This window comes from Gossypium hirsutum, chromosome D11 (assembly GCF_007990345.1).
Source record: "Gossypium hirsutum isolate 1008001.06 chromosome D11, Gossypium_hirsutum_v2.1, whole genome shotgun sequence".
NCBI classification, from domain to species: domain Eukaryota; kingdom Viridiplantae; phylum Streptophyta; class Magnoliopsida; order Malvales; family Malvaceae; genus Gossypium; species Gossypium hirsutum.
In genome coordinates this window covers 58,268,250-58,292,283 of record NC_053447.1, presented here as the reverse complement: position 1 = coordinate 58,292,283, position 24,034 = coordinate 58,268,250, and the positions used below count along the sequence as shown (strand labels likewise).

Genomic DNA, 24,034 nt, shown 5'->3' with positions numbered 1-24,034 from the left:
ATAATTTTTATTATTATAACAGTTAAATATTAAAAAATCATTTATTTTAATTGCAATAATAATTTATTAAGCTTGACAAAATAACGAAAATAAGATGTTATTCTCCTAAAACTAAAATTCAATTAGTTTGACTGAAATTATGCATATAGCACAGAACTTTGATTCTAAGTATCACCTAGAGATTTACAAATTCAAACACACAATATCCCCCCAATATAAATGGTCCTTTCTTCCTCAACATCCCAACCGAAATCTGAAAATGTAAAATATTGGTGGATGAACTCAATTATTCACCAATAAGGAGTTGCAGTCTCAGATAAACATAGAAGTTCCTCCAAATAATCTGCTCCTAAATCTTCCAACACCAGTCTATTTTCCTTCTCATCTTTCTTCATCATCTTCTTTTTGCCCGATCGTCTGGTTTTCATGGAGTACTTCTTTTTCATAGTCAAGACAGGCGAGCAGCCTTCTTCGAACCCATAGTTCATTTCTTGAAGTGATTCGTAGACCTTATCCATCGGGAAATTGAGTATGGCCATTGGACCTCGCATTGCCAATGCAGCTTGATCGTAGGCTAAAGCTGCAGACTCTGCTGTATCAAAGGTTCCAAGCCAAACTCTAACACCATTCCTCGTTGAGTCCCTTATCTCAGCTGCATATTTCCCCCATGGCCTCTTCCTAACTCCTCTGTAAGAAATCTCCTTTGCCGTCTTCTCTTCGACAGGCTCGGAGTTGAATTCATGATCATCTCTGAAACTAGTGACAGATGTGGTGTCAAAGGAGTGTGCTTCTGTGGCTTGATTCAGGACTCCCAAAAGAAGCATTTCTTGAGAATCATTTTCATTGAAAGGAAGAGCCTGGTTTTGGGCATATCTGAATGAAGAGCGTGGTGAGAAATTTTCTTGAGAAATGTGGGAAGAAGATGATTCAGAGGAGAAATGGAGATTTGGGTATTGAAAAAAAGAAGAACCCATGTATGGAGATCAAAGCAGTATAATAAATAATATTTGAACAAGCTGTGTTTGGTCATAAGAAGGAACTGAAATGAAATTTGAAGGTTAGGGCTATTTATAGTGATGGAGGGAGGGGAGGGAAAGGGCTAACATCATTCAAATATGCTCAAAAGAGGGTAAAATTACATGAACAAATATTAAGTGTCAAACACATCATTATTTGGTCGTTAGTGGAAACCATCCATGGACGTTAATGCACGTGAGTCAAAGGAACTTTTGGTGGGGTGGGGTGGGGCATGGCATGGCGGCCTGGTCAAGCTAAAAATCCATTCTCACTTCATCACCTTCATGATTTCACTTACCAGATTATATTTCATTTAATTACAACACTTAATTACAGTGATTACACCTTTGCTTAGTTAGATGGATCAACATGAATTGGTTGTTACATATATATATCCAGAATTTGTTTTGAGAATGTGTTTGATAAATTATTGAAATTTTTTATTTTATTAAAAAATATTCACCATTTAATATTTTAAATGAGTTTGATAATCATTTTAATTCTTTATTTAATATAATATTGTCAATAAAAAATATTAATAAAATAAGTAGCTAGTTATTTATCATTTAATGTAGAAAATATTAAGTTGATTTTATTTTATGCTTATTATACAAAAAAAAGCACTTTGAAAGTAATTCTAATCAATTGAACTCTCAATCGAAAACAACACTCAATTGAGCTATCTATTGATTTTAAGCACTCAATTAAACTCTTAATTGAATTTAAGCAATCAATTAAGCCCTCGTCTTTTGACACCGTTAATTTGCCATTAAATTCGTCACATGACACGTAAGGGTTGTACCATGTGACAAAACACTTTCTGTTTGATTATTTGTTATGGACTAATCATGTTTGTTCATGAAACTGAGTATGCATGGTATTTAATATGATTAAACGACAATATTATTGTTGGAATGATTTAAAATTGTCGCAGATTGAGTCTTAGTTCAATTGGTAACGGCATGGTTGTCAGTGTAAGAAGACATGAGTTCAAGTGCACTGAACCACATTATCCTCTTATTTAAGAGTTTGGGAGAGGTTATAAATAGTTTTAGGCATTGTATAAAAAATTATTTAAAATAGTCTGAGTTGTTCCAACAACATAATGTGATGTCACAGTACCTCATTTTGTGTAATTGTTTGTGTGGGGAATAAAAATAAACTTATGATAAATTAAAAGAAAGCTTACACTCTCTTTAAAATCCATTGAGCAATAGAGTATTAAAATAAAAAACTTTTACAACCATTATTTATGGAACAATCTTTAAATAATAACAACTTTTAGTTAATAACGAGTTCTAAACTCTAAAAAAAATGAAGTAGATAAAAATAGAAGTGAAAAGTAGAGAAAGAGTAAAAAAAAATTGGCTATAAAACAAAATAATATATCAAGAACATAATAGCATAGAAATGAGATTAAAGCTTTAAGTCAGCAGTATAAAAGTAGAAATATATCATTCTAGAACGGAAATCTGATTGGTGATGATTTTTTTCCAATAAACTTTGGAAAAGTTTCTTTCCTAATTTAATAAAAGTTAGAAAATTTATATGGCTCTAAAAATTGATGAGACCAATTTATTTATTTATTTAGTAAAAGGTAAAAGGTAAAAGGTAATTTAATTAAAATTACATGTAATTTTTGTTTAATAATGATTGTTTTGAGCAAGTGTGAAGTCAGGGGTCTTACCCCCACTAAAAATTTCTTTTACAAGATTTTAATTTAGTAAAAAGGTAAAATTACATTTTACCCTCTTCAAAATGATAAAATTTTGATTTAATTTTTTAATTTTTATAAAGATATAAACTATTGAAATTGTAAACTTGCATTTTAGCTCTCATAAGAATATACAATTTAATTTCGCCCCAATAAATTTTTTTGTCTTCGCCCCTAATTTTGAGTATTAATGGAATTTCTATTTCTCAAAAAAAAACTTTTCCTTTTAAAATATAGGTAAAATATGTCATAAGTCTCTGTACGTTTCAAAATTTTAGAATTTAGTCCATATCCTTTTATTTTTGGGATTTTAGTCTCTCTACTCATCAGATTTTAGTGTTAAGATTTAACAGTTAACATCATTTTTTTTTGTTAAATTTGTTCGTGTGATACTTTAAAATAAAAAAAATACTCACTTGGTAGCCATGTAATTAAAAATAATGGTGTTGCAATTAACATAAATTTAACCAAAAAAAATTAATAGTATCAATAGTTGGGCTTCAATTTTGAAATTTGTAAAGTAAAAAGACTAAATTCCTTAAAATCAAAGTACATGGACTGAAATCTAAATTTTAATATATATATATAAGGACTTATGACATATTTTAACCTAAAACATAGTAAAGTACCTTCAAGTGGCGTCAGTTGAGTACCACCACTCAGTCGTGATACAAGCAATTAAAGATATATTTCAACGTCCTTGGATGATTCAAGTTACACATGTATTTAGAGAGGGTAACCGAGTAGCTGATAGACTGGCAACAATGGCCTTTTCAAGACCTCTGGACAGGTGTATTTATATGCAACTTCCGGATGAAATTCTTCAAAAGCTACGTGATGACTACTCTAGAATGACTTGGCCTCGCCTAGTCTAGTTATGGTTTTATCTTTCTTATTCTACCAAAAAAATCTTTCTAAATATAAAAGTTTTACAAAAAAATAATGACCGGGTGTCTCTATTTAAAATAAAATTTACAACTTAGTTATTGGAGTAGAATAATGACAATGTTGATTTTTTTTAATTCTATCATATCTGCTTTTTTTAACACAATATCTAAAATTACCCATAGCCCCTCCTCAACCCATAAATAAGAGAATAATGCGCTTCAGTGCACTCAAACACACATCCTCCTGCATTGGCAACAATATACATGTCAATTGAGTTAAAGACTCAATCCCTCAAATATATATTATTAAATTGATAAAAGTCATGTTACAAAATTAATAAGTGAAAATGCGGTAATAAAATATATGATATTTTTAATAGCAGAATACATATTAACTTTAGAGTTGATGTCACAGCCTTAAACTTGTAAATCACATACTATGCCAAAACAAAGACTGCCAATCAGCGCAACAATTGACCTCTATGCATGTATACAAAAACAAATTTAATTCCAATGGAAGACGGACAATGAAGTTTGGATTATTCATCTACTATCATTCATAAAATGGAGAAGGTTAACCTTAAACATATCCCAAATATATATATCTAAGAATCAATTCATGTTGATCCATCTAATCTAACCAAAGGTGTAATCACTGTTATTTAAGTGTTGTAATTAAATGAAATATAATCTGGTAAGGGAAATCGTGAAGGTGATGAAGTGAGAAAGAATTTTTAAGTTGACCAGGCCGCCATGCCATGCCCCACTCCACCCCACCAAAAGTTCCTTTGACTCATGTGCATTAACGTCCATGGATGGTTTCCACTAATGACCAAATAATGATATGTTTGACACTTAATATTTGTTCATGTAATTTTACCCTCTTTTGAGAATATTTGAATGATGTTAGCCCTTTCCCTCCCCTCCCTCCATCACCATAAATAGCCCTAACCTTCAAATTTCATTTCAGTTCCTTCTTATGACCAAACACAGCTTGTTCAGATATTACTTATTATACTGCTTTGATCTCCATACATGGATTCTTCTTTTTTTCAATACCCAAATCTCCATTTCTCCTCTGAATCATCTTCTTCCCAAATTTCTCAAGAAAATTTCTCACCACACTCTTCATTCAGCTATGCCCGAAAGCAGGCTCTTCCTTTCAATGAAAATGATTCTCAAGAAATGCTTCTTTTGGGAGTCCTGAATCAAGCCCCAGAAGCACACTCCTTTGACACCACATCTCTCACTAGTTTCAGAGATGATCATGAAGTCAACTCCAAGCCTGTCGAAGAGGAGACAGGAAAGGAGATTTCTTACAGAGGAGTTAGGAAGAGGCCATGGGGGAAATACGCAGCTGAGATAAGGGACTCAACGAGGAATGGTGTTAGAGTTTGGCTTGGAACCTTTGATACTGAAGAGTCTGCAGCTTTAGCCTACGATCAAGCTGCATTGGCAATGCGAGGTCCAATGGCCATACTCAATTTCCCGATGGATAAAGTCTACGAATCACTTCAAGAAATGAACTATGGGTTTGAAGAAGGCTGCTCGCCTGTTTTGACTACGAAAAAGAAGTACTCCATGAAAACCAGACGATCGAGCAAAAAGAAGATGATGAAGAAAGATGAGAAGGAAAATAGACTGGTGTTGGAAGATTTAGGAGCAGATTATTTGGAGGAACCTGCAACTCTTATTGGTGAACAATTGAGTTCATCCACCAATATTTTATGTTTTCTGATTTCAGTTGGGATGGTGAAGAAGAAAGGACCATTTCCTTTTGGGGGATATTGTTTGCTTGAATTTGTAAATCTCTAGGTGATATTTAGAATCAAAGTTGTGTGCTATATGCATAATTTCAGTCAACGTTATCAATAGCAAACTAATTGAATTTTACTTCTTTTTTTTATATTTATGTGAAGAGGAATAATGAATTTAAACGTACTAAACTCATTGCTATGCGAATTAAATTAAAATTTAATAAATTATCATTGTAATTAAAATGCATTACTTTTTGAAATATTCAACCGCTATAATGATAAGCATTTATATGGTTCTCACTTTAGTAGCTTTACGTCTTTCAAAAGGACGGTGGGGCGTGGTGCTGCCAATGCTGAAACGATTCACTCTAGTGTTCAAACTTGAAAGGATTCAAAACTTAATTAAGGAAAAATGATGTCACATTTATTATGGTATAACTGATTTTTTGTTTTTAATGAAATTATAGCAATTACAATAGAAAAGTCAAGAGTGTCGATGTTGGAATTCATCACCGGTGACCCGAAAATTTATTAAATGCAAGTAAATCTACAAAATTTATTGATAAATCTTTGACCTCTAATATTATATATTAATTTTGATAAATTATATATTAAAATTTTATTTTTATTTTTACAAATCACTAACATTATTTTTGTTGGAGTTTTTGACCTGCTCGTTGCATGTTATGTTATAATGAACCTATTTTTCTACTTAGTTCATCGTTTTGGGCCTTGTTCAGGTTTTGTTTAAGCTGAATTTGGTCCATTTGAGTATGACATATTTGATAAAACAAAAACATGGATCGACTTGGATATTAAGTCTTTCAGTCGAACACCTTGAGGTGTTTTGATAAGCATGAAAGAATTTTATCTCTTGGTGATTGAAGCGCTATTTTCTAAAAATCTATGTTAGATTTATTTAAGGGGTATTTCAAGCTGTTGGGGAACTTGTTTATGAAGACTATTATGAGATAAAAAATAAAGATAATTAATGGATAAAATCAACCTTTAAATGAGTGTTTCAAGCCTATCAAAACACTGGTTATTGATCACGTTGGAGAGCTTATAAATAGATTGTTGATCGATATTCATCTTCAGCCATGCGGGGTATCTCTGTCATACTCTTGTGTAGGGATTTATTATGGAGAGAAATGATGTAAAGTGAGGTATTTGGAGGAGAGTGATTTGTACCATTGGGGTTGGTATTGAAGTTACAATTACTTCTTTGTGTAAGGGTAGATTGGGCTTAAGCCAATAGGTGATCTAGAAAATTGGTGAATAAAATCATTCTTTGAGCTCCGTAGATGTTAGATTGGAGAATCTTAACTGCATTAACAGAGATCGTTTGTGTCAGTTTTTTTTTGCTCTTATTTTTTTCACTAATTGTTTTCATTCTAATTCTTGTTATAACAAACGCTAAACAAAGTTGATTTATCATATCTGCAAACTAATTATTTTTCAATTAGTATCAGAGTAGGCTTCGAGAGTTATTTGAAGACAATCTAGTGTTTAGTTTGCGTTAATGAAGTTGATCGATGTTTTGTAGGCTTGGTCAAAAAATGTGGTGCTACATTTAATGGCTTGAGAGTAGATCTTGGAGGCACACCATATTGAAAATTATGTGTTGTATGATGTGGTAAATTTATGAAAATAATTTGACGGATATGGTGAGCGTGAAGAAAGTAGCGAAAAGGAAGCCTATTGTTGAGTCTAGTCCAATGGAAAATTCAGATGAGGAGTCTCTCATAGTCGGTGTTGTAGGGCTAAGGAAAAGTGGCGACAATTGTATCAAACTGATATAGGTAATATTGATAGTTGTTGGTTTATGTTTTGTCAAAGGAGTTGACATGGTGTAGTGAATAATAGATGTTGATTTGTTGTTTATTTGATGATCTCTTTATACAACTTGATGTTGTTTTTGTTGGATACTAAATGATTTATGTTCGATTTATTTGTCATGCTCTATATCCTTTGAAATTAATTTGGAGAATGTGTGTATGCTTGATGGACAATGTGATGAACAAGTGTCATGGGTCGCAGTTTAAAGCCTGTGACCATCACACAAAATGCATCCTATGGAAGCCTATCAGTTATATGGGGCTCATTTGACCTACAAGAGCTGGCACAATTCAAAGAACTGTTGGAGAAGCCTGTACATTTAAAGCTTGGGTAGCCCAATGATACAGATATGGAAAGTTAGAATACATTGGTAAATAAGGAAACTAATCTTAGAAGATTAAGTAGAATAATATCTTTTAAGATTAGATATGATTTGATTATGTAAATCTTGTAAATCCTTTAATTGTAGGGATAGGCTTCATCTCGTCTATTAATGTAATTCGATCTATACCTTCAGTTTTGGGGGAGCTCAACTATAAATAGATAGTCTCCCCATCAGTTGTAAAGGATCCATTGTTTTTGTATTCTTTGAAAGTGAATACAATTGAGAGCATTTACTGAAACACCTCTCGTGCATTATTTTCTATGGCTATTCTGTTCTTTGAGCCTTCTTTTGGCTAGAGTTGGTTCCACTATATAAATTGGTGTCTTAGAGGAATTTTACGAGAATCCTCACTTTGTGGGAGTTAGGTTGACTTAGGCACATTCGAATCGAAGGAATCACCTAAGGTCACACGGATTGTGAGACTAAAGTTCTAGCCTTGTGACATAAGCATATTGATAAGGGGAGTGTATGGTCGAGCATGGTTATATCTCTTAAGGGAGACTTGTTTGAAAAAAAGAGCAAGATTATGAACTAGCATAGAGAAAAGATGATATCAACAAATATGCTACTAAATTGTTTGTTAGTTGTTGCTCTTTCTAATCAGTTGCAGTCTTTTATTTTTTTTATGGATTCACTTTGTGCATATTTTATTTTCAAACTTGGAGTTGGTTGTTGTTGTAATGACCTAGTTTCCAGTGGTGTCGAAAAAAGAGGTTTCGAGACCCTGTTTTCATAAATCGAGTCCGTATATATTAAAGATATTTACAAAGTTAAAGTATTGATGAATTGAAATTTGGTTAAGTGAATTAATTAAAATTTTGAGAAATTATGACTTAGGGACTAAATTGTAAAAGTCTAATCGCTATATAATTTAATTAGGTTAAGGCTTGATGACTTAAATAGCAATTAACCAAAGGACTAAACTAGAAAATATACATATTTTAAATATATATATGTTAGTAGATGACAAGATGCATTTTAATTAGTTCAAGTAATTTGTACCAACCCTGACATGTCTCCATTACCAGATTAGAGTTACGGAGCATTACCGAACAAATCAAAACAATTAACTTCAAAACAGATCAATAATGCCATTTAATAGTAATTACCAAAAACTCATTACAAACCTAGAAATCATACTCATTTGGGCCTTAAATCAAGCCTTCGAGGCCCTATAAACAATTCGACACTAATTTAAAACAAATCAGAAAATTTGAAAAAAAAAAGTTAAAAATTTTGGAAACAGGGTTCACACGGTCGTGTGACATAGCCCTTTGAAGTAGGGTCCCACGGCTATGTCCCAGTCCGTATGTCTACCCGTGTGTAAATTTGAAATAGGGCCACACGGCTGTGTCTCAAACCGTGTACCAGACCATGTGTACCCTACACCTAGAATTAAAAGTGACACACGGTCGTGTGACAGCTCGTGTACCAGGTCGTGTGCTTCATAGTTAACCCTTAAAACAAGCCATTTTAAGACCAAATCATGCCCAACAAGCTAAACCATTTGCACACAAACTCAAAGGCCCTAAACTCACTTCAAACATTCATAACATACCAACTCAATTAACTTAAATCTTCTAACCAATATGCCAATTAAAGGCATCTCATTTCATACCAAAACAAATTCCATTAAGAATAAAACTATAATGCCACTTTTCAATCACCAAATTTAGGTAAAATAGATACTTAATGTCAACCATTATCAATCCATTTCACCATTCATAATAAGCATACCAACATGCCCATTTTCATAAAGCCTTTAATCTATAAACAAGCCAACTACACCATATGTGCATACAACTGTCGAAACCATTTTTATTTTGAAAAACGAGGTCGACTTTTAAAACGAAAATGGAGTCACCACCAATCTTTTTTCGAGGTATGATTGGGTCACCCTGAGATTAATCATTTTAATAAAACATTTTGATTTATTAAAATAATAATTTTGGTCTACAAAATTCGAGAAAACGAGCTCGGGAGTCGGTTATGCACGAGGAAGGATTAGCAGCCTCGTAACGCCCAAAAATTGGTACCTAATTGATTAATTAACGTCCTAATGTCAAAAATTTGAAAAGATTTTAAAATACGATCCTCTTTAAAAACCTGAATAAATCGAATCTGATGTTAAGGCCTTCTTGTCCCGAAGTAATAAGATGTCACATCCAGTAAGTTAGGATATGACATTTTAACCCTCGAAACTAAGCTTGTCTCATGCATTAAAGTTTAAAAAGGATATTCGGTTATTTGGATCAAAAAATCGAAACCCAATAAGTTAGGGCACGATTTTCTCAAAGCTCCAAAGTGCTGAATATTGCCTTATTTTTAAAAGTTTTCTTTTTTAAAATTGGGGAAAATTGACGCAATATTAAAACGATGCGTAAAAACTTTGATAAAAAAACGGCAATGAATTATATGGAACAAAAATTTAAAGCAAATAATCAAACAATTTAAAATGGATGATTTATAACACGAGTTTTTAAAAAATAAACAACATGTGTGACATAATATTAAAAAAAAATAAAGTATATAATTAATGGAAGAAAATAAAAGAATGATAAGAATGGTTAAATGAATGAACAATATGTAAATAAGAAAGTTGATGGATAAATAAAAAAGTAAAAGAATAATTAATGATTAAACAATTAAATGGATAAATAAAAAAGGTTAAAAAATGCTTAAGTCAGTCTAACTCTCACAATATGAAGATTCAACGACATTCCTCCACCAAAATCCAACTCAAATGAAAGCAACTTAAAAAGAAACGAAGATGAACGAAGAACAAAATAAGAACAAGCCACAGAAAATAAGAACGCAAGAGAGTGAGAAATTTGAGTGAATGCTGTTAAGAATTATTATTGCTCCCAACTCCAATCTTTACAATGAAGGGAGAGACCTCTATTAATAGTTGAGCCTCCCCAAATCCAATGGTACAGATCAATTACATCAACGGCTAAGATTAAAGGGTATCTACAAATTAAATCTCTAAGATTACAAAATCATATCTTCTAAGATTGCATATCATATCTAAAATTGCATATCCTTGAAGATTATGTTTCCATATGCATCAAGCTTGTAGATGGACCTTCAACCTTTTCAAGTAATGGGCCATTCCGATCGGGCCAAATGATATAATTTTGGACTGGACTTGCACTTTGTTTTATTATTTTGGGTTTTTTTTTTGTGAGCCCGAGCTAAATTGGCCTATTACAACAACCATTTACAAAAGTAACCAAAACACACAAAAGTATAAATGACATTAACCCTATATATGCCATTTATAACCATAGCTCAAAATAACTAAAAACTACTAAAATGATTGTTGGATAGTGTGATAAGACTCCATAATGTTCCAACCAATCGAGCTTCCGATGATCTACAAAATAAGGAAAAAAAATACATAAGCAAACAATGCTTAGTAAGTTCTTCTAAGAGAACTCAAACTTACCAAGTATTTAATTCATGATTAACTTATCAAGCATTAAAGTCTCTATATGCATAATTATTCCTATACACAACATCACAAGTTAGTAACTAAATACATAACTAATTCAAAATCACATATAAACCTCTATTAAAATGGTTCATACCATAATTTCTTTTCAACACATCCATTTCATTTGTTAACCCTTTAGGGTAACAACCTTTTCGATAGATATTCCTTTCGGATATATCCTTTTCAACATTTTCATTAGATATTCGTTTTAGATGTATCCTTTTCAACCTTTTCAATAATTTGAAATTAGCGAATATGGTGCCATGGTGTCTTTCAACCATGGTCTTTTCCTTTTCAAGTGTAATACCGTGGGGTATTTTGGTCTCGATCCTTTCCTTTCCATAATTTATAGTAATCTCACCTATTAAAGTATAATTACATAGATACAAATAAAATTATTAAATAATCTTCTCAATTCAATTGTAACATTTTAAAATGAAACACGAACTTACCTCGACAAAGCAATTGCAAAAAAAAAAAAACAAGGCCAATGACTACTCCAGCACTTTAGCCTTTCCTCAATCTAAATCCGGCTGATTTGAGCTTTGATCTAAATATGAATTCCATTCAATTACATATTTCAAATAGCTTAAAACAACCAATTCCAGCTTATAACTCCTTTCACCATTAATTAAAATTTTACTCCTAATATTTTAACTTTCAAACAATTTAGTCCCTAAACCCTTAACTTGCAATTTCACCATTTTTAAACCAAAATCATACTAACTGATATTACTAGGGATTTTATACAGCCCATTTTTATACCAAAAATTTTCACATTAACACCAATGGATTTACACCTCCAGCAATTTAATACTTAATATTAAAATCACTAAAAATCTCTTAACAAAACAAGTTTATTTAACAATCAAGTTTATTAATCTACCAATTTACATCAAAACACATTCAAACTCAATCCAAGCAAGTCCTTAAAACTTAAATTATTTTTCAAATTAACCCCCGGACCAAGTAGATTAAATTAAAACAAGCTCAAAAACATAAAAATCATTAAAAACGGGACAATTTTACATACCATGCAATGAAACCAAAGCTAGCCGAAACTTGTTTACTTCTCTAATGGTGTATTCGATTTTGATGTGGCAATGAAGAAAATGATCTAAATTTTCTTTTACCTTTTGTTTTATTAAACCTATAATTTAATTATTAAATTACACAATTAACCTTTAAAAACTATTCAAATCACACAAAAACCTTCTCACCACAATCCACTATCTTAAAATATGTTTTAATTACCATCCATGTCCACTAGTTTAAAATTTTCATAGCTATTCAATTCTTTTATCTAATAGAATTCAACTTCTGCCCCATTTACAATTTAGCCCCTTTTACTTAATTAACTAGTTAAACATTTAAATTTCTTAACAAAAATTTAATACAATCTTAAAATAATCCTATAAACATTAAATAAGCATTAAATATTAACTCTCTCGTCGAAATCGTGGTCCCGAAACCATTATTTCTGACACCACTAAAAATAGGTTGTTACATAATTAAAGTTTAAATTAACTAAAACATGATCATTTAAACTAATTAACTTTTAATTAAGTATATATATATGAAATTAGTGGAAGGAGAGAAGAATTTCATATTCTCCAACCATCCAAAACTTCGAAACAAAATGGGAGGACGCCATTGTAACGTTTTCAAGCTTTTTGGCCTTAATTTCAATAGCCATTTTTCTTTAATTTTTAGGGAAATTGAATCATGGAAGCTTGATTTATCTAACCCATGTACCATTTTGTGAAACTTTTAAAGTTTTAGAAAGATTTCATGGTTGAGAATTGAATAATTTAGGTGTTAAATTGTTAGAAATTAAGCTTAGTATACGAAAAAGACTAAATTGTAAAGCTTAACTGTTAGTTTTGTACATTATGGACCAAATTGAAAACAATGAAAAATTGTCATGAATTGTTGGTAAGGATATAAATAGAGGGTCCCTAATGAGTTTTGGTAAAATTAGATTATAATCTGAAGGCCTACTTTGATAGTTATGCTTGTCCTAGTTCTATGACTAAATTGAATAAATTGTAAAATATTTAAAATTTAGTATTTAATTATGTTTTGGCTAGAATTTGATAATTTGATATGTTTTAAGATTATTCGTAGCTATCAACAATACCGAGTAACCAAGAGTGAAAGGAAAAACAAAAATCTTCGACGAGTGACGCGCGAAACTTAGTTCGTGCTTTTATGATTCAAGATAGAATTCTTTGATTTTGTATATATGATTGTTGACTAATGAGTTATTGGGATGAGTCCATTGCAATAATATGAAATGTTTTGGTTGAATTGTTATGTTGAGATTATATATATCGAAATAGGGAGTAAATTGAATAGAATAGACAGTTGTGTGATTAATTGATATATGATAATTGATATAAAATTGAGTTTAAATATGTTATTTTACATGATAGATTGATGACAAATTGTGAATATGGAATATGAATTGAATGTTAATACCCTACTAGTCGGGTTGAGTTGGATTGGATTGTGTACAAGTTTATACGCTTAAGCACCAAGATGCACTTCGTGTGCTTGTATGTGCTTAGTGTGCCAGAATATGCTTCGACGCCAGTATGCACGTTATGTGCCAATTTCCCTTACTCAGTTATTCTATTAATGTACTTCAATATCAGTTTGGTGTGTTGGTTGGACAATCCATGTATCTGTCCAAGTTCGAGTTATATTAATAGGGATTAAAAATAATAAGTTTGATTGTTTATATCGAAATGAACTAATATGGTGCTCGAATTTTTTAATATGTGCATATATGAATTTGAAATAGAAAGTAAGCATCTTTTTATTCAAAGCAAAAAAGAATTGAGCCTTAGAGGCCAAACCAAATGTGGATGAGTCAGTAGACTCTAGAAACGGATTAAGTGGTAAGTATAAGGTAAGTAAAGAAATAAATCACAATAGATTGATTGAATTAATGCCTTATTTATGTATACAATTGAAATTTTATTAGTAAATGTGCAAAATGAATGATAATGTTAAAAGGTTAAGTAAACTTACTTGCCCAATGAGTTATACACATTTTCATGTACATATATACAGATATATGTAGGTTACATTTGAGTTTCTATGCCTTATGTTATGCTTTTGGTACTAACTTGTAATATCTTGAATCATGGAAGTACCACTGAGTCCTATTACTCATCGTATGATTTGTTTTCTCCGTATGCAGGTTTAAGAGTCTCACGAAGCCCCAGGAAAATTGAAGCCAACATCTAGACTATCGTTTTTGACTCAACAAAGTTTGTAAAGTACTCTTTCGATTGTAAATGGCATATACCTAGGTCTAAGTTGATTTGCATCGAAAATGGTCAAATTTAGAACTTAGTTACTTAATGTCATTTTGAAGTATCATTTTGGGTATGTTTTTCCTCATATGCTATTGAAATGATGTGGTTTTGGTTGTGAATGAGATGTTATATGATTATTACAGGTCTTTTAAACTTGTTTCAAATTGATCCATTTCTAAAATAGTGAGTCACGTTGCAACGATGTACTCCCAACATTGAGACGAGATGTAACCAAAAAATCATGTTAGGAAGACGTTCATTAGAGGTGACAATGAGCACAAAATAGAGAGTTATGTCGCGACGAGGAACCCCCTGCGTCACAATGTCAACCCAAAATTTTGAACTTCTTACAGTTTAGTCATATTATGACCTCAGGTTAGTAAAAGAGCTTTCGTAAGTTCGTATAAGACCCGAAAATGGTTATGTATCATCTTATACACATGTTTTAGTTATATTTGAATGTTTAACTATTGGTAATTGAATGTAATTTGATTGTAGTGGCTCCGGCAATGAATGTGGCACCTTATAGCACGGGCCTGACAATTGGGTTGGATATTGAGGTGTTATAGTTGTTGCACTTGGTTTTGTTCTTAATCCTTACTAATTTATTGAATGTTTATGAACTCTGTTGAGACGATTTAAAGAAGATCATAAATGAGAAGAAGAGATTATAACAACAGCAAACTGCCTTATGGTGCATAGTGCATGGTGATGATTTGATGATTTAAGGTGATTCGTGATGCATGCTCTCAGGGGGAGTTTCAACCCTATAAACCCAACTATTGATGAGGTGAAAAATTTGTGTAATGTGAATGCAACTTGTAACAGCCCATTTTTGCCCGGGCCCATACCAACAAAATTACCCATATAATAAAAACAAAAGCAGTCCATTCTCAGCAAATTTAAACCAAAAACTACAAGCCCAAACCTAGCAGGCCCAAAAATTACAAAAACCTAGCCCAAGCAACCTAAAACATTTCAGCAGAGAAAACCTAGCAGCCCCTACTGCCCATGTGCGTCGCTCAGCCTCCCCGCACGCCCTTGGCCACTGCCGCGGCTCGCCTATCGCCTCATCCGCATGCTCTGACACCCCCTGCAAAGAGCAATAAACACACAGCAGATAGAAGAAAACAAATCGCAAAAAAAACAAAAACAATAGAGATGGAGAGTTGTAATCTCGGCTATAAAGGCCTAGAATATCATCCTTGTATTCTTCTTCGATTTTCTTTGTAAAAAAACCCACATCAGAAATCAAAAGCCGAATTGAAATTTCAAAGGTTGAATCCTTGCTATTTCCACTTTGTTTTAGTTATTTATTTATTTGTTTGTTTTATTTTATTTTATTTTTCTTTTATTTTCTCCTCTTTTGCAAATCTCTTCTAAATAACTAATAAAAAATCGAAATCAAAATAAAGGGAGAGGGAACTCACCGGAAGTGGCCTTGGTTCCATCATCGGAGGGTCTCTCCTCCGTCGTCCAAATCAGGTCCAAGAGGCCGAGAACCTCCCTTGTTTTCGACTCCCATGTGTGGAGAGAGTCTTGGCTCTCAAGGACGCCGTTAAACGGGGCTGCAAAGCCCATCCCATCGTGTCGCCGGTCGCAAGTCGACGGCGGCGTAGTTGAACACCGTAGGAGCCCTAAGTCGGAATAGGGGACTGTGCGAGAGAGAGGCCATGGGGACTCTCTGTGTTTTTTTTTTTAAAATAATGTTAAACTTTCTTTTTTGGGGTTTCTTTGCTAAAAATAAATGGCAAAAAAAGAAAGCATTTTTTTTGCTTTTTTGGATTGCAAAACAGTGCTGTTTGAGGGGGGAAATCAACGCATTCTTGCCCTTAATGGGTAATTTATGCATTTAGTCCCTCCATATTGCGCTGAAGTGCAATCTAACCTTTTATTCTTTTGATTTGGGCCGAAATTTCTGTGTCTGCTTCAATCAGGTCCTTTGACCATGGACGATCCTTCGCACTGAAGCGCCGCGCATAAAGGGGGATTTGGGATATTTTCTCTTTTGCTCCCTGATATTTTCAGCGCGTTGCGGATTAGTCCTTTGCGCCTCTTTGCAATTTTTGATTATCCCCTTTAATTTCATTCTGATTTCAATCACGCCCACTGTTCCTAGGCTATTTATTTTTGAACTTCCCTATATTATTTATTTCCGAAACTGTTTTATTTTTACTTGTTTAAGTTTCTATACATTTAAAATATATATATATTATCTCTTCTCATTCCTGGTTTTATTAGTATTTTCAAATTCCTTTACTTATTTATTTTAAACTTTTATAGGATATTGTAAAAAGGGTTTCTTAGCTATTTATCATAGGTGCTATATATATACTATCTTATCTTATGTTAAAATGTATTGTATACGTTAATTACTTTAAAACTGTTTTGTACTTTTTTTACTTTACTATTTATTTTAAGTTATTTATTATCCATTTCAAGATTTTTATATACTCCTTATTTTATGCTTTACGTTATTATTTATTTTAAATTTTCTTATATATAATATTGTTGAATTATTTCGCATATAGTTGTTTTTTTTCTTTTTTTATATATTATTTATTCAAGACTCATTTATTATTATTTTAAATTTGCTCTACATTTTATTTATTTTAATTTGCTCTATACCACTCATTTTTGAAACTGTTATATATGTTATTTAATTTATTCGTCTTTGACTCTTAATGCTAGTCTTTAAATAATGTATGTTGCATGCTTATTACCATTATGTGTACTATGAATTGTTTATTTGTATTTTAATATTATTGTCATTTATCAACGTAACCATTTATTGATACATCAATTTAACATCACATCGATTTTTACCCAAATTAGTAAAAAATGAAAATTTTTGGAAATAAAGGCAATACTCGATACTTGGGATCTTCGAGGAAATTGGGCCCTAACGTGTTGGGTTCTAATTTTTTTCGTTGAATTTAAATAATCGAGAATCCTCTTTAATAAAAAAAAACATAAATAAAAAGCTCATTATCGGGAATTCAATACGTTGTGTCCTAACGCATTAGATATGACGCGTTGTTTTCTCGAGACGAAGATTTTTCAAAAATTAATAAAGGCAATATTCTGTATTTAGAAATTCGAGAAGTCGTGCCCTAACTTACTGGGTTTCGATTTTTCTCGTATTGAACCTAAATAACTGAATATCCTTTTAAAATTGAAATAAATGAGGTTCAAATACAAAATAAGAGGCAAGCTTACTCTCAAAAAATACGAGGTGTCGTGTCTTAACTTACTGGATGTGACATCTTGTTAATTCGAGATATAAGGCATTTTTCATTTTGATTTATTCGAGTCATTTTTAAAATAACACAATATAAAGAGGGATCGTATTTTTAAATTCTTTTCGAGTTTTCAATCTTCGACAATAAGACACTAATTAATCAACTAGGTACCAATTTTGGGCGTATCGAGGGTGTTAATCATTCCTCGTGCGTAACCGACTCCCGAACTCATTTTCTGGATTTTGTAGACCAAAAATTATCGTTTTAGTAAATTTAAATTTTATTAAAATGATGAGGTGATCCGATCACACCTAGATAAAAAAGGATTGGTGGCGACTCCCGTTTTTTCGTTTTCATTTTCAAAACTCAAGTCGTACCCGTTTTCCTCAAAAAATGGTGTGAACACAACTCATGAAGTTGATGAAATGACTTCCTATATTGTCGCCCCAGGTTTCGAGACCTATCCTTTTATTGGTCATGCTAATGACTTTGCTGCTGAAGATGATTTTATAAATGAATGATTTTTTATTGGTTTGGCCAACCTTTATATATTTTTAATGATAAAAACATAAATATTATTAATAAATTTATAAAAAACCTAAAAACATACATCCAAAATGAACCTAAATAAGTGTATGTATACTTAAACAACTATTTGACCATATTGATTTTGGACGTGGTTCCAAATATTATAACAAAATTATTACTTTTTGCATAAATTTAAAACTCTACATTTTAAGAAAGATTTGATTGGACCTCTTCCCCAATTTTCATAGGGATGCTTTAGACCTTCAAAATGATTAGGGTTAGATCAAGAATCTATGTTTGGTTATTAGCAACAATAAAATTTTAAAAATATATATATTTATTATTAATTAGCAAATATCCTATCCCAAAGCCCAATTTAATAAAACCCAAAATCTTTAAAAAAAATGAATAAATAGAATGAAAAAGAAATGGGATTAAAGGACCACTAGATTTGTAATTTGGTTTTAACTCTCAATAATAGATTTCTTTAGTTAGTTGATGAAACGAGAAACAAAGTGTGAATAAAAATATTAGTATTTTAGCAGAAACGATGATCGGAGGTGTTCAAACACAATATTTGTATTGCTATTCCAAAATAAAGAATTTATATTTATTAAGTAAATACTCAACGTGGCATATGTAGAATTTAATTAAATATTTAATAAAAAACATATTTGCGTAAAAAAATAAAATAGAGAGAATTTCAAATTAAATGTCAAGCAGAAAAAGTAAAAGTATCATGGAAGCCTTTATATTTAGTAGCGGATTGCATTTCAGCCCTTCTATCGAAGAAATGGATAAATTAATCTCTATACATTTCAAAACGTGCGAATTAATCCATCTATTAAAGGATGATGTGGACATGATGAAAGATTTTTATATGGGTCAACTATAAAAATGATCACCCAACTATGTCTTTTGTTCTATTTTGGTTACTCAACTACTAATTTTTTCGATTTAGTCACTAAACCTTTCAAAATTAAATACTTTAGTTACTTTGATCTTATGTGGGCTTTTTTTATTGGTCTAGTAATAAAATTAGCCCTCTAATGTTTACATATTCTATCAATTTTATCCTAAATATAAAAAATTCAATAAATTTAGCCCTCATTGTTTACAAAATTTTTCATTTTAGTTCTAATTCTAAAAAATTCAATAAACTTTCCCCTTAACATTTACAAAATCTATCAATTTAGTCCTAACTCTAAAAACAGAAAATATATAATTAAAAAAAATCAATGTTAGTCTTTTATAACCCATCGGTTAACCCATGTTAAATATTAAAATAAGAAAAAGAGTACACTCTTTCAAGTCACTTGCAACAATTTCCTTTTCTATAATTTAGATTTCATACTAAATCAAACCAATTGATTTGGAACCTAACTGGAATAATTTGTTGCATTACTACCCAAACAAATAACATTTTTAATGCTTTTATTTTCTTTTGGATCTTAAACTTTTTTGTGTTTTATCCCAACTTTTTAGAGTTTTTTTGCAAGAGACTCTTTTTTCTTATTTTAATATCTCACATGGGTTAGCCGGTAGGTTATAAAGGGCTAAAAATGTTTTTTTTAAATTAGAGTTAAGACTAAATTGATAAATTTTGTAAATGTTGAGGGTCAAATTTATTAATTTTTTTAGAATTAGAATTAAAATGAAAAATTTTGTAAATATTGAGAGCTAAATTTGTTGAATTTTTTTTATATTTAAGATCAAATTGATAGAATATGTAAACATTAGAGGGCTAATTTTGTTACTAGACTAATAAAAAAAGCCCACATAAGCTCAGGAGGACTAAAATATTTAATTTCAAAAAATTTAGTGATTAAATAAAAAAAGTAATAGTTGGGTGACCAAAATAGAACAAAAGGCGTAGTTAGATGGCCATTTTTATAGTTTACCCATAAAAATAATTTTCAGCATGTCCACATCATCATTTAACAGAAAAAAATTTTTTTTATGGATGAACTAATTTAATTTACACCTTTCAAAACACATAAAAGCTCATTTATCCATTTTTTCTAATAGAGAAACCGAAATACAATCCATCCCTAAATAAATGAATTTTCACCCAACAAAACTTATGAAATTCCACTCTTTTAACTCAATCACATCTTCATTAATGAAATACAATTAAGCATCAAAACAAACTTTCATCCTGAAAAAATTTATACAAACTGTAAATTCCATTTATTCTTGCAAAAAGAAATGCATGAATCAATTAAATCTAAAGTCAAAGGTTTGGATCAATTTATTCATGTAATTTCCTTTAATATGTGTTATTTTGATAAATTTGATATCATAATCCTATATAATTAACTGCAAACACATACAAACATTAGTTCTACATTTTTTTTACATCTAACTACATGCGCCTAGTAGCCCAAAACACATACAACTTATTACCAACATTGTCCAGCTTCTGATAGTATGCATGCCTCCAAGACCTAATGAAACATAGAGGAGCAACTACAGCCCAGAATCCCATTACAAAGCCAAGAACTATGCTTACATAAAGCCAATTCACTTTAGAAGGCCCATTACTTCCTTCATTGCTACCTCCATTATTTGTAACATCAGTTGGAACACCATTTGTGCTGCAGTTTTTTATGACCGGAGGACCACAAAGATGATTGCTCATGTAAGAAGAGTTTTCAAAGCTTTGAAGCTGAGTGCTTGTTGGGATTTGTCATGTCAAGTTGTTGTAGGACACGTTGAAGTGATTCAAGAAATTCAAATTAGAGAAACTTGAAGGGATTTCACCATACAGTCTATTCATTGACAAATCAAGAGACTCCAGTAACTCCAACTTGCCAATGATGTCTGATATTTTTCCTATTAAGAGATTCCTTGACAAATTTAATGACCGTAGTCCGATGAGGTTTCCAATTTCTTTGGGGATCTCTCCTGTGAGACTGTTAACTGAAAGATCTATGCTGGTAACAAGTCCTAATGTGGTGCTGTATTCATCCTCTCGTCCTTTCAGCACCAATAATGCGCTCAAATGAAATACATTACTCTGGAAGGTAGTCCAAATCTCAAGGTCGCCAGAGCTTTTTTTTTTGTTGCCATTGCACTAAAATTATTAAAACATTTTGGAATAGCTCCTGAAATGTTGTTCTAGGCAAGGTCCAAGTTCTGAAGAGAGCGACCAGCACAAATTTTATGAGGAATGTGACCATCAAAGTTATTTGAGCGGAGACTTAGAGAACTACAAGATTTGAGAGCTTGTCACCAATCCATTCCGGTATACTTCCACTGAAATAATTTTCACTAAGATCAAGAATTATCGAACTCGTACTATTTTGCAATGTGTATGGTAACTCCCCAGACATGCTATTGCTTCGAAGGTTTAGCACTTGTAGATTTTTATACCCCAAAGAAAGTGGGATTTTCCCTGTCAAATTGTTGTTTCTCAAATTTAAGTACGTCACTTGCTGCCAACGATTCCAACAATCTGGAATTTCTCCGGAGAGAAGGTTTGTATCAATGTCAAGAATTCTCATCTATCTTTGTTCTGATGAGTTGCAAACAAATTCAGAAAGGAATCCTAAAAATGAATTATTTGACAAAATTAAATCTTCTAAGGTTGGGAATACTCTTGGAAATGGACCTGTCAATCGGTTTGAACTCAAGTCAAGAGTCTCTCGTACATTCAAGTATGGAATCCCTCCAATAAGTTGATTAGAGGAAAGATTTACATAGTTAAATTGAGCAGAAATATTCAAAAACCAAGTTGGTATGACATCTGAAATTCCTGCATGAGAAATATCTAAACCGGACAATTTCTTTTGGAACTTAAACCACTGGGGAAACCTTGGGCCAAGATGCCATCGCTGTAATTCGATAGTTTCACACTGAAACGAGGGAACCCAGCTTGAGTTTGGTTCAAATCTCAACATGTTTCCGGATGCCAACAAAGTTGTCAACCTCGTGAGATTAGAAAAGTGGGTTTCTGATACAACTCCTTCCAGCACATTATGCCCAAAACTTAGAGTTTCTAAATTGGCCAATTGTCCAAAACTTGGAGGAAATGTACCATTTAATTGATTTTCAGAAACATCAATAGACTTCAAAGATGATAACTCTCCTATGGACATAGGTATTAGACCAGAAATGTTGTTTTGAGCAAGGGACAGGTAAGCTAAATTCTTAAATTGCCCGAGTTTATCAGGTAAAAGGCCAGAAAGTTGGTAATTAGTTCCCAAATTCAGCGACTCTAGGCAATTCAAACTACATCTGGACAGACTCTGTAGGATTTCTGATATGTCTTGATCAATTTTATTATATGACAAATTCACCTCCTTCAAATTGCAAAGATCTTCCAAAGAGGTTGGTAATCTTCCCTCCAGCATATTATACGAAAGATCAAGGTGAATAAGAGAGCTTAAGGTTCCGATGGCACTCGAAATTTTACCTACTAAGTAATTAAAACTAAGACTAAGGAATCGAAGATGGTTTAAACTATACAAGGAGTCAGGTATGGATGAATTGAATTTGTTGAAACTAAGATCAAGAACTTCAAGAAACGAGATGTTCCCGAAGTAGTCTGGAATTGGGCCTTTCAAAGAGCTGGAAGCAAGATCAATGGACACAAGACCATGAAGACTGAATATCGACATAGGTATTGAAGATAAGCAGTTGTAGTTCCAAGAAAGATCAAGGACAGCTAGTGATTTTGAAGAGTTAACACTGATGGGAGAGGAATCATCTGCAAAATCGCAATCTGACAAGTGCAACTCTAACAAAGAAGGATGTTTGAACGTTACCTGTAACCAATCAGTTGCTTCACTAAGATCCACATGACTCAAATCAAGGTACTGCAAGGAAAATAGTACGGAAACCCATTGAAGACTGTTCGCTTCGAGATCCTTCGGCCACCAATTATCACCTCGAAGATCAAGATAATACAACTTTGAGAGATTCCCAAGGCTGTGAGGAATTTCTCCCTGGAATTGTGCTTGAGAGAGGTCAAGATATGTTAAACTCCCCAATAAACCGAAAAACTCCGGGATTTGCATGGTGCTAAAATTGTTATTGCTCAAGTCTAGGATGCTGAGATGCTTCAACTCGAGCAAAGAAGGATTTATTTTGCCTCCTAGCTTTGATCTTTCGTAACCTTCCATTTCAGCAAGTGATGCATCATCATTAGGAGGTCAAGAAGGAGCAGCCAAGTGTAGTTGGTGGACATGGCCTGTTAAGTTATGGCAGACGACACCAATCCATTCACAGCAATCACCACCTTCAACCCAAGAAGATAGCTTGTTTGAAGGATCAATGAGATCATTCTTGAACTTCAAAAGGGCTTCTCTCTCACTTTCAATGCAAAGCACGTTGGCATTGCCATTGCAAAAACTAAAACAGAAAGTCGTTATGACAAGAAGTGGAAGTAAGGAGATTGTAACAGTTCTCATGATTGTAATGTCTTAGTAGCAACCATTGCTAGCAACTCCAAGTATATATAGACAGCAAGCTAAAATGAAAATATTCTCCAACACCCTAAATTTCCACAAGAAGCATTCAATTGACTCACTTCAAGCGAATTGTCTAGTTGCGTTAAAAATTTGGTGTTCCATTGTTTTGACTAATAGAAATAAACTTGACAACGAGGTCAAGTAAAGCATAAGTCAATGGAGTAAGCCCCTCTCCCACGGCATGTCCATTTAATTAAGAGAGAAAAAGAAGAGTAAATTTAGAGTAAGGTAAAACAAAAATATGGTAAAAGGAAATGGATTTATAGTCTGTTTACTTGCTAATATTTTCTTCCTTATATATATAGAAGTTAAAAGAAGAAAAAATACATTGCTAATATTTTTTTCATATTTTGATAGATTAAAGTAGCT

At 32.2% G+C, this 24,034-nt stretch overlaps 3 protein-coding genes across 3 annotated transcripts; 1 reads left to right on the top strand and 2 right to left on the bottom strand.

Moving 5' to 3' along the window:
* Positions 1-290: 290 nt before the first annotated feature.
* On the bottom strand, positions 291-1,006 carry LOC107926802 (ethylene-response factor C3). The gene has a single exon (XM_016857723.2). The coding sequence runs from the start codon at positions 972-974 to the stop codon at positions 291-293; it is 684 nt and encodes a 227-aa protein (XP_016713212.1). The 5' UTR covers positions 975-1,006.
* Positions 1,007-4,617: 3,611 nt separating this feature from the next.
* On the top strand, positions 4,618-5,489 carry LOC107926801 (ethylene-response factor C3-like). Its single transcript, XM_016857722.2, has one exon. The coding sequence runs from the start codon at positions 4,654-4,656 to the stop codon at positions 5,431-5,433; it is 780 nt and encodes a 259-aa protein (XP_016713211.1). The 5' UTR covers positions 4,618-4,653; the 3' UTR covers positions 5,434-5,489.
* Positions 5,490-21,697: 16,208 nt separating this feature from the next.
* Positions 21,698-23,317, bottom strand: LOC107926786 (receptor-like protein EIX1). The gene has a single exon (XM_041104326.1). The coding sequence runs from the start codon at positions 23,315-23,317 to the stop codon at positions 21,698-21,700; it is 1,620 nt and encodes a 539-aa protein (XP_040960260.1).
* Between the last annotated feature and the right edge of the window lie 717 nt (positions 23,318-24,034).